Source organism: Procambarus clarkii, chromosome 42 (genome assembly GCF_040958095.1).
Source record: "Procambarus clarkii isolate CNS0578487 chromosome 42, FALCON_Pclarkii_2.0, whole genome shotgun sequence".
NCBI lineage: Eukaryota > Metazoa > Arthropoda > Malacostraca > Decapoda > Cambaridae > Procambarus > Procambarus clarkii.
In genome coordinates, this window is record NC_091191.1 from 36,483 (window position 1) to 48,290 (window position 11,808).

The 11,808-nt window shown below is 40.6% G+C and overlaps 1 protein-coding gene across 1 annotated transcript in view; it reads right to left on the reverse strand.

Moving 5' to 3' along the window:
- Positions 1 to 10,682, reverse strand: part of LOC123770272 (mutS protein homolog 4) — a 28,328-nt gene extending 17,646 nt beyond the window's left edge. The window contains exons 1-8 of the mRNA XM_045761970.2: positions 10,423 to 10,682; positions 9,840 to 9,890; positions 8,267 to 8,324; positions 6,118 to 6,719; positions 5,500 to 5,648; positions 2,824 to 3,032; positions 1,591 to 1,712; positions 786 to 916 (exon numbers count right to left, since the gene is read on the reverse strand). Coding sequence (XP_045617926.2) covers positions 786 to 916; positions 1,591 to 1,712; positions 2,824 to 3,032; positions 5,500 to 5,648; positions 6,118 to 6,719; positions 8,267 to 8,324; positions 9,840 to 9,890; positions 10,423 to 10,465 — 1,365 coding nt within the window. The 5' untranslated portion in view covers positions 10,466 to 10,682. The remainder of the gene's footprint in view (positions 1 to 785; positions 917 to 1,590; positions 1,713 to 2,823; positions 3,033 to 5,499; positions 5,649 to 6,117; positions 6,720 to 8,266; positions 8,325 to 9,839; positions 9,891 to 10,422) is intronic.
- Positions 10,683 to 11,808: the final 1,126 nt, after the last annotated feature.

An 11,808-nucleotide genomic window follows, 5' to 3' on the forward strand; every position in this document is an offset into this window, starting at 1 on the left:
AAGCTATTTTAGAAGCTGATACAGACATTAAACATAAGCGCACTAATCATATTGTACATGTTGTTCCACGCAGTATTGGGTAATGTTTGGCAAGGGTAAATGATTGATTGATTGATGAAGATTTAAGCCACCCAAAAGGTGGCACGGGCATGAATAGCCCGTAAGTGGTGGCCCTTTGGAGCCATTACCAGTATCATTAACTGATACTGGAGATCTGTGGAGGTGCGACTGCACCCTAGGAAGAGGTCGTGACCTCTGAAGGGTAAATAATTACCTGGAGTAGAGTGAAAGGGAGAACCATTACCTGAAGGGAGGGTGCAAAGGGGGAGAACCATTACCTGAAGGGAGGCTGCAAAAGGCAAACTCTTACCTAAGGGGAGATGGTGATAGTTGCCACAAAAGCAAGATACCTTTTACCTGAGGGAAGGGTGAGTCAAAGTTAACCCGTAGAATAGTGATTACCTGTCTGCAAGAGCGAAATAAATCAGTTTACCTGATGGAGGGGAAACTTATAGAAAGGACATAACACCTTCGTTTACAAACAGCTTACTTAAAGATACATACATACAGTATAAGAGAATATAGTTAACATAAATGCAGAGATTACCTAAATGAATACGAAGATTTAACTTAAATGTGTTCGATAAATCCATTAGTGTTTTTGTTTTTTTGTTTTTTTGCATCCATTTAAGTAAGATTTGTTATCCATTTAGGAGTATGCAGCCAGTTTTCTTGGGCTAAGTGCCGCTTACTTGAGACTATTATGCAGAGGAGAGAGAGTTTACCTGTAGGAGGGAAGCCCTGAGGAGCCTGGTGCCCGCAGGGGTCCTGGTATGTCTGAGGGCGCCGAAGAGGGACTCCTCCCACCCTCCTCGCAGACTTCTCACCAACTCCAGTTTACGGCACGACGAGTACTCTGAAGCAAGGGCACGGGTGAGTACTGTGAGGCAAGGGGGCACGGGTGAGTACTGTGAAGCAGGGGCACGGGAGTTAGGCAACTGCTGTAGGTCACATCTTTGGAAAGGTCGAGTAGTTGGTGTCGGGAACTAGGCCATCAAGGCCCTCCTAGGGCAGTGGTTAAGAAGGCCTCGATAACTCTAAACAGACGTCCAGTCTCTAACTATGGTGGGGGGGACAATAAGGTGAACCATATCTTAATAATAAGAGAATATTTACAGATGATCCTTTCATGTGCAGGCCATTTGAAGTGGTCAATTTTAAATTCAGTATGTACAGGTATGACTCCAGTGGTCTGGAATAGGGGGGGGCCTGTACTTGGGCTTGTTCCCCTTAGGTTGAATTGCTGACACTCCCCAACATGCCACCCACAACAGTTGATTATCTTCGGGGTACCTATTTATTGCTAGGTGAACAGCGGCATTGGGTGAAAGGAAACGTGCCCATTCATTTCTGTCCCAACCTGGGCGATGAGGGGGGGGGGGTCGGTGGAGGAGAGGGAGATAGGGAAGAGGGGAGGGTCGGTGGAGGGGAGAGACAGGGAAGAGAGGGGGTCGGTGGAGGGGAGGAAAGACAGAGAGGGGATCGAGGGGTCGGTGGAGGTGGAGAGACCTTGAGGAGTTCAGGACGTACCAATGGTCATGGTATTCTCGGAGGAGGAGAGGGAGACGAGGAGGCTGTGTGGGGCGTAGGTGACGTGCTGGATGTGCTCCACGTACTTCATCACCGCTGCCACCGCCGCCAGACAGTAGTACCTGCAACGAGACCCTTCGTCATCACTCGCTCGTCTTCTGTTATCTAACTTTTTTACCTGATTACTAAGCAATATATATTCTATCCTAGCAATTACTCCCGAGTTGGACAATTAGCGTACATAACCAGTGGGCATATACTGGGCAAACGATAGTGATACAATGTTGAATCAACGTCAATAACGTTGATTCAACGTTACTTGAGCATATGTTGCCCACAGGGTAAAGTTATGCATGTTACTTCGTTCAAGATTGATACGTGTTGTGACAAAATTTGTCCTAGAAAGTATGTCTTCAGTGCACACTGTGTACTTTTAACCCGTAGAGTATGGCTCTAGTGTCAACTGACATTGAAGGTTTTATTACCACTACTACCTTATTCAATCTTGTGTTGATGATATTCTCAAAATGCTTCTGGAGTCTGCCAGTGCAGACTGCCCATCACATGCCTCTGTGTGACTAACCATCCTGTGTGATGGGGATTTTTTAGCATCACCTTTTTAGCAGCTTTTTTGACACACTGTACTCCACTTCATATAGTCTAGGGTAGCTGCACTAATGCAGATGTACCTTATGTATTAATAAAAAAAAATTGAAGGGCATGTATTAACCCAAGGTCAATGCATCTTGCCTCAATTGGCGTTACTCACAATCCAAATTTATGGGAATTTGGTTCTACTTGTAAAAATCCCCATAATTACCAAGATTTTATGTCTGGCATAAATTATTAAATAAATGGCATAAATTTAATTAGGTATTCTTACCTAATTAAAAGACGAAGCTTGTTATTATACATAAAAGTTAGTAATTGGAAGATATTTGGAGGTGTGGCAGTATTGTTTAAACACATTTATGCAAAAAAATTAAGTTTGAATCCATTTTTTTTCCAGTCTTCTAACTTTACTGTTTCGAGTCATTTAAAGAAAATATTGGGTGCCCCTCATCTATCCAAATTTCAAAACGATATGGTAATATTAAAATTTAATGTGAAATTAATTAATTCAAGGAAATATATGGACTTTTCCCATATTTTTGTTTCCAAATAAATTATGTTTTTCAAATTGTTTTTAGAATTGTACATATGTAAGGCCTTTAACAATAGTGAACGACTCACTTGGTGGCGACATGTCTCTCTATGTAGGCGCAGTGTGGAGCGGCCAGGTGCTTGACGATGGCCAGGCCTCGAGTGTCGTTGAAGTAGCGCCTGTGGACGGCGGTGACGGAGGCGCTGGGAACACAGTCCTGCACCACCCGCAGCAGGCCCCCGCTGCCTCCACCGCCGCCCCTGGCATCCAGCTGCACCGCAGTTGTTGCTACTATTACCTGAATATGAGAAAATCCTGAATATAATAAGAAATATTTGTCTGCTAACAAACATTGCTATTTGCAATCAGTAATCTAGTATTAAATTATATATATGGAGCATGTAATGTATTTAAGACCAAAAGCAGGCGATGAGTCACAATAACGTGGCTGAAGTATGTTGACCAGACCACACACTAGAAGTTGAAGGGACGACGACGTTTCGGTCCGTCCTGGACCAAAAGACCAAAACTTCAAGCAACCCCTTGCACTGACGTCAGGCAATAACGTGTTTTTTTTCTTCTAAACATACGGCCGTGTAAGTCAAAGAACGCTGCCTTTGTATTTCATTTGCAACCCGTCATCTAACAAATTACCGTCGCTTTTCGCTCGTATTCGCTACGGCCAAAAAAAGGACGTGATTTGAAAATGAAAAATAACTGAAAAAAAAAATGGATTTTGTTTATTGTTTACCAAAACAGCAAGTTAAGGATCATCTGGTAGATTAGGAGGGCAGGAAGTTCGCCTAAGGTTTCAAAATGTCATGAAAACCGTTAATTGAAAGTTTCCTCTCCAAACCTAACAGCCTATGCCAGAGCACCCAAAACAAAAAACGGGACAGTACGTCACTTTCGTTAGCCGCTTCTGAACTGCTTGGGCTATACCAAAAGTTCTAACATTGATGATGACATCTGTCGTAATCTGAACGATTATTGGAATTTAAATGCGCTTTCTGAATGTATTATATCTAATTATATATAACCCAAATCAATAGAAAACAATACATTTATTGAAAATAACTTAAATATTGTCATTATTATGAGTGCTAGTTTGCCGCATTAAGAGAAGTACACAACTTTCTCCTATACATTTAAATATACATCTGTGCCTAAAGAATAATTTGAGCCCTGTCTCAGGCTGAGGACAGTCTAATTGTAATATTGAATACTGTACAGAGATCATTAAAATTGTGAAGATATCTCGCGTATGGCATGTTTTTGTAATGGGTGTAGAGATTGGTTTCTCGTGCAAGTTCATCCCGATGGCTACCTCTGTTGCAAAGCTTTTAAGTGTACACTTTTAACAAAGCAATGTCGGAGTCTGACTCTCAGCGACCTGAAAGCACCAGTATAAAAAGCTATGATTTGTTCCGATCTGAAACCTATGTTTATGGGCAGCATAAAACGTCCACCAGACTGTGCGACACAGTGGTTGCCAGGATCAGGTTGGGTTACCATTACCTGTGGCAGGTGAGGGATCTCCCAATCCTGAGCACTCCAGGTGCAAACTCTGTGAGCAGGAACTGGGACATGATCTCCCACATTACATTACCGAATGCCCAGTTATCAAACCATTCAGATCCAATGGCATGAGGTACCTGGAGCTTTGCATTTACTTTATTCACTCTCGTGTTCTTGAGAATATTCTCATATTGCACCCAAAATTTGCCAGTGCAGGATACTGAACGTATGGCTCTGTATGACTAACCACCCTGCGAGATGGGGACTTTCAGTATCACTGCTACCTTATACTACTACTGTTGTCTCTTTGTGTTCATGATAACCTTATAATGCACCCAGAGTTTGGCAGTGCAGACTACCTATCACATGCCTTTGTATAACTAACCATCCTGTGTGATGGGGATTTTTAGCATCACGTAGCTAGTTTTTTGACACGCTGTACTCCCCTTCGTATAGGCCAGGGTAGCTGCACAAATGTAGATGTATCTAAATGTGTTAATACAAAAAAAAATATAAAAAAATCCCCAATTTAAGAAATTATTTTGTCTAAGCCTTATGTGTTTTTATCTTTAGTTTTAATATTGATAATTTAATGTATTTATTGGCACATTCACGGGGGAAAAGTTTCATTGGAGTGCATTTTTTCGTTGTATATCGCCCGTCCAGCAATTACTTGATGAGTAGCAAAATCTGCTTGCAACTCATCACTACTACTATTGCTAGTAGTAGCAATTACTACTTGACTTATACAGCCATAGTTTGGAAGCATTTTTGATGGCTCATTCCTTATTAGTTAAATTAATAAGGCATTCTGTACACTAGCACAGAATCTGAGATTCTGTACATTTTTACACAGAGATTCTGTACAGAATCTCAGTGGTTGTCCTGATATGAAAGAATGTGATAATACTGGAACTATAGATACATCTAATATTTCTGAGCATGCTCTGAAAAACTTGGTGTGGAGCCAGCGCCCGTTGACCCCAACATCCCCCCTTTGTTAACCTACGATATATATGGTCATGTATGTCCGTGCATGAGATCTAGAGCAATATTCTGACAATATATTGTCAGAATATTAGTATCATAAAATTAGCATCATACAAAAGGAATACATTTTTGTGTTTTATTGCAAACTACGGCATACAAGTTTTTAGAAAAAAAAACATAAAAAATCGGGTAGATGTTGGTGGGGTTAATTTCGAGTTGGGTTCGGATAATGCGTTTGGTGCGGGTGAGGAACTAACCTCCAGAGGGTTGAGGATGGTGAGCTTGGTGAGGGTGCGGGTGTAAGTGTGGGTGTCGGAGAACTGGGCAAGAGAGAGCTGTGGACTGCGCAGGTCGATGGCTGCCACACCCACTTCCCCTCTGGCCTGCCCGCGCCCTTCCACCACCGCTGTGTAAGCAAGCCACCACTTTGAGAAGGTAAACAATGCAGTGACCAGACGTCTCACCTCCGGACGCCTATGACTGGCTGGTTCATATTAAATTAGGATACAAAGGTAAAGACCGAAAAGTTGAATTCGTGTCCAAAATGTTGCAAAACTGGTAACAATTTGCACATTAGTGTTAGCACTACTGGTAAGAAAATTTATGCAGAATTGTCAAAACCTTTTATTTTGTATATTCAGCTACCATATAAATATTACCACGAATACATATTCTCGCTGAATTTAATTATTTCATTGACCATTTGCCCGAGGCCGCAAAACGATAACTGATTAATATGAACCAAACAGCGCCTCCACTTCTGATAAAGTAAAGTGTGTCCTGAAGAAGGCACAGTTAGGTGAAGGAAGATCTCTACAGTATATTGTTTTCATTTTACAAGACGCTAGTCAAGCAGCAACGCGGTGTTTCCTTACCTACGATAGTTGATGGTGAGAGCTCCTGGGCAGAGCGGGGCGTCCTACTGGCTGCCGAACCCGGTGTCCTGCTCATTCCCGAACCAGGCGTTTTGGAACGTCCAGATCCAGAGGTCCTCGAAGGCGCAGACCCAGGGGTCTTCAGACGACCTGAACCAGGGGTCTTCAGACGACCTGAACCAGGAGTTTTGTTGCCGACATTGGAAGCGGGCGTCCTTGCCTTAATTCCTCTTGTGCAGGGCGCTGAATTTGTGGTGGTTGTCATATAATGTGGGACGTGAGGCTGGTGGTATAATCTGGAGCTTAAGCTGGTGCTCGAGGTCCAACTGCCCGACTTGGAGAAGAGGCTTGCGTCTTGTATCCCAGCCATCTTACTAACATCATTAATCAGGCTAAATTCTCCCAGGATCCTATTGCTAGAGCTTTCAGTAGATGACGCTTTGTGCACAGGGGCTGCTGGCCTGCTGCTGACTGTTGCAGAATGTGGGGTCTGACGGCTATCAGAGGTGTCGGTGGCCACCGTGGACACCCCCTGGGCGAGAAGAGGCGGGATGTCGGTACCCACAGGCGTGGAGTGCATCGGAGCACTATTACTCGGGGTGCTGGGAGTAGGCAAGAGAGCTGCTTAGAGTAAATTACTTAGTCGCTATAATAGGCAGCTACTGTTTTCATAAAAATCGAATCGGCGCAAAATTGCAAGATCGCGATTAACACACACAATGGCATATCAGAATGCATCCTCAACAGTATTATCCAACATGCGATCATGCCTGCAGCAGCTTAAACCATACACCCACATACCTTCCATACCCTATATCCACTCTTGCCCTTCACAGCCACTAGCACACCCATACCAGTCCACAGCCACTAGCACACCCATACCAGTCCACAGCCACTAGCACACCCATACCAGTCCACAGCCACTAGCACACCCATACCAGTCCACAGCCACTAGCACACCCATACCAGTCCACAGCCACTAGCACACCCATACCAGTCCACAGCCACTAGCACACCCATACCAGTCCACAGCCACTAGCACACCCATACCAGTCCACAGCCACTAGCACACCCATACCAGTCCACAGCCACTAGCACACCCATACCAGTCCACAGCCACTAGCACACCCATACCAGTCCACAGCCACTAGCACCAAAAAATATCAGTACAAATTAAGCCACTCTAGCACCATCCCAGCATTAATTTCACATCACTCTACATCACATGAACTATCAGTTCTTACCAAACGTTATTTAACCTGTTCCTAAACCTGTTGAATCTATTAGGAAGTAAAATTCCTCTATAATGATTTTATTATTTTGGATTAGGCACGCGGCATGTCGCAATGTGGCAACAAGCAAAATGTTTTCGTCTTACTAGTTTACTCTGCACCTTACACGTTCCTTGCAATATCTTATGCAACCCACCCTCAAGCTGCGCCCTTTAATCAAGCAGCCGTCTCCATGGGCGCATTCGTTAACAGTTTTTACACGGAGTAATAAAAATTGGTATTACCTCAATTAGATGCGGCCGTCCCTGAAGGCGCAATTGTAAATTTTGGCGTACTGTGTCATCAATAAGGCCATTTTCTCGAATATAATATAATGTTTGTTATAGTTTTGTGTATAGTTAGGTCCAGGGTAGGTCAGGCTAGGTGTTTAAGTTCAGATGGCATTTATACGCAAATACAATACGCGGGTGAACAATTCAGAGCAACCCATCCTTAGGCTATCTATCACCTGAAGCAGCATTCTTATATTTTAACGCACTTTGTAACCAAAAAAAAATGGTATTTACTTAAATATAAAATAAAATTATATATAATAATTGTATATACAGAGTACGTGGATCAAGTATTTAGAGGTATGTTTGGTAGCAAACTTTTAGTGTTTCGCTCACTTCTTATATTTGAAGCGCACCTCTTAAAAACTGCGATACGAGAAGTGATCCATTAACCTCCAGCCCGTACTGCAAATACATCACCTAATCAAACTACCTAACCCTAGCCTAGGCCTAATGCAAAACAGCAAACAAAATAATCTAACCTAACCTAGACCTGTCTGTGTACAGGGTTCGTGTATAAAATATGATTACAACGTTCTCGCTCAAATAAAATGGCTGAAGCTTCACTCGTAAGTACTAACTTACCTGGCGTCTTCATCATCATTAACGACTCTTGTAGCGTAACTCCCTTCACACCCAGCACCTGTAGGGAGACCAACACATGGCATATATATATATATATATATATATATATATATATATATATATATATATATATATATATATATATATATATATATATCTACCACCAGTACCACTATACCCAAAGCTACTTTGATTTTCCATTTAAACTAGCAAGAGAAAGTACCAAGCCATTACGACTATATAGCCCTTACATTATATGAGACAACTTCTAATGTCATAAAATGTTCTAAAAAATATCAGAATACCTCAGGCATTAAATTTCTTCAAGAAACCTTGTTATTTAACCCGGGAACTGTAAGATGCCATTTTTCCAAAGGCAAAGAATACAAACTGCATTCTTCTAGCAATAATATCGTGAATACAGTTATCGTGCAGAGTAATAATACTACATTTCTATGCGTGTTAGCCTAGTAGAAGTCATTACCAGAAATCGGCAACATTTTACCCAGTTGCTTCCTTAAGTTGTTCTGTATATGTTTCCTAATACCCACTCTCGAATTGTTTTATTTTAGTACCGTATGTTCGTAGAGTTCTATACTATTTTGTTACATTGGGATTTCTGCCTGGGACCAGGTGCTGTAATCAATTTAGATATTCAGCGCCACTGTGTGTTCTGTTTGGCTTGTGTTGAATGTTGTGTTATTTGTATGTCTGTGTTCGTTTGGGTTACACACATGGAGCATTCATACTGCAATATCAGCATGGCATTGTACGTCAGAGTTAATTGTTGATAAAAATGAATTTATCCTTTTAGTTTCAATCCTTCACCTGGTAGATTGTTAGTTTCATGTATCCTCATAATGCTACGAATTAGTTGTGATAGCAACAGATTTGAGGTTTGCGTGTGGAAGCACCAGTATATGGGAAGAAACACGAATTTTGTTAATATTCTTAGTAGGTAACTATTAAGCAACACAAGCCTATTATTACAGTTGTAATAATAGGCTAGATGTGACAGTAATTTACTTTTGGTTAAACATGTATCACAATTTGAAATGGTAGTCTACGGCCATAAACTGATTCCTGATAATGTGAATATATATAATATTCAACTCAACCTTGGGAAATCATAGAACCTACAGCTACCTAAATTTAGCTATCATGGATAATATGTACAACATGTGGACTATTGGACCAGAGAAGAGTTTACGTTTTGTACAGTTGATATTCTAAAGGGCAAAAAAAAAAAAATTAGCTATAAACCTAGACCAAATAAGGAATCTTAGGCCTAGTTTACTACATATATGTACTCAAATAGGCCTAGAAAAAGTTAAGTTTGGTTCTTCTCTCTCAGGCGCTTTACAAAATGAATAGTATAAAACGTAGGCTTTTTGGGGTTAGGTTGTAATTTATCTGTAAGGGTGTGCAAGCCAATGTAACAAAGCTCACGATGAGCCAATATTAAATACATGCATGTGCTGGTGCATATACACTACATACAGGAATACACTACATACAAATATTGAAGTATATAACAGCATTTGGTAACACTCCCACATAGTGAGTGCCTTACCAAGTCCTGAGTAGGTGTCAGTCGAGGCGTCCTGAACCTCATCATACACATCTGCAGGAAAGAATATTGATTGTAGAAAAGACATATTTTACTGAAAATGGTCAGTTATTACGATAAACAAGGCTATGTATATATAATAAAGGTTTACTGATTATATTATATAATATAGGTTTACTGAAATATTTACAAATCTGGTAAAATACTCTCCACAACAAACGTGAAGCTCGGTGTACTATGTATAATTTACCCAGTCACATAACAGGTCATTTGAACTGTTTAAGAATGTATACACTCGTTAAGATCAAGTCAATCGACTTGAGAATGGTCCAGGACGGACCGAAACGTCGTCGTCCCTTCAACTTCTAGTGTGTGTGGTCTGGTCAAACACTCGTTAAGATCATTGCATCAGCTTCGCAGACAGCGGGCAGACATGTTATTTTGTAGGTTTATTAACTAAGAACATAGGTGTAATAACAACTGTGGGGGACAGAAGCCACTATCTCCGCAAAGTGTTTCGGGCAAAACATTGTAAATTATTTAAAGAGTTTTTGTAAGACTGCCGAGTGTTTTCTTAATAACTTACCATATCTAGGCGTCCTTGCCTGATGGCGTGGGACAAAAGACATTCTCAAAATCCTTTTAGTGAGGCAATTTTGGTCAAGATAATGGAGCGACCTCCGAGCAGAACTCCCTCCGTCAGCTGATTATAAGCGACTGTTGCTTGCTTATTGCAGAATATTAGTTATTTATTAGAATATTATTATTACATTTATTTTTTTACAATATTAGAATATTGTCTATTTGTACTCAATGAATTTGTGCGCCCCTTGAGGGACTTGAAGTAGAGGGGGGTAGAAATAGCCTAAATTACTCTATCCATTTGATATGTATTTATTTCTTGTCTCAATAAACATACTTGAACTATTAGTTATTTTACCAAGTTTCCTGGCTTATTGACCACTTAGCAAATTTTACTATAGATTTTATTTTATAAGAGTCAACTTTGCATTGTTAGATGTATTTGAGTTTGTAATACATTTTAAAACTATCGTAAATTTCAAGACATAGAAAACGTAAACTTTTCTGGCACTTATATAGAAGGTTAGGTTTAAAATGGGCTCAGGGACTTAACCCCACAATTCATTTAGCTAAGCAAGTTACAATCTTGATGAGCTAGTTACAAATGTAATGCACATCGTCACATGGGCTCGAGACCGACCATATGTACAGTTTTGAAGGGACTGGTCGTTTCGGACACAAGATGTTTCAACGAAGCTTTTTCAATTTGTTAGGAGGGTATATATTGTTATGATAGGCTGTATTAACTTAGGTTAGGATGTATGGGACTCAGTTGAGTTAGGTTGGGTTGGGTTGAGCTAGGTTAGGTTAAGTAGGTTTCAAAAATCCGCTGGCGAATCGTCTTGTATACGAAGTGACTTGTGTATACTTCAGTTTATGATTTCATAAACAAAATTACAATTAAGTTGGTCAGGGGCGGTGTTAGGATAAATATACGTAAAATTTAACTAAGTATTTTAGGAAACATTTTTAAAGATTGAAGAATTATTTTTGCAATTCTCTCTTATTTTCCAAAACTCATCTTTTTGTATTTTTATTTATTTATACTAGAGTTGTTACATTCTTTTAAATCATTTTTTTTTATTAAATTTAGTCCTAATTTTCCCCCGGAATACGACCCGCCAAATCGTTTTAACAACCCATTTTACTGCTGGGTGAACAGAGGCAGCAGTTGAGGTTGTTGAGCAGGCAGCAGTTGAACAGTTGAGTTCATATAATTCTCGATTCTAAACATGTTTACTTAGTTTAGTTCATTAATTATGCACCCCATATATCATCTTGTGGGCGGTAGTGGAAAAGGTTACAGAGGCACATAAACATGTCATAGCTCCTTATACTCTTGCTTTCTGGCTTTTGTGTGTCAGTGACTGCTCTTCTGTCTTCTCTAATT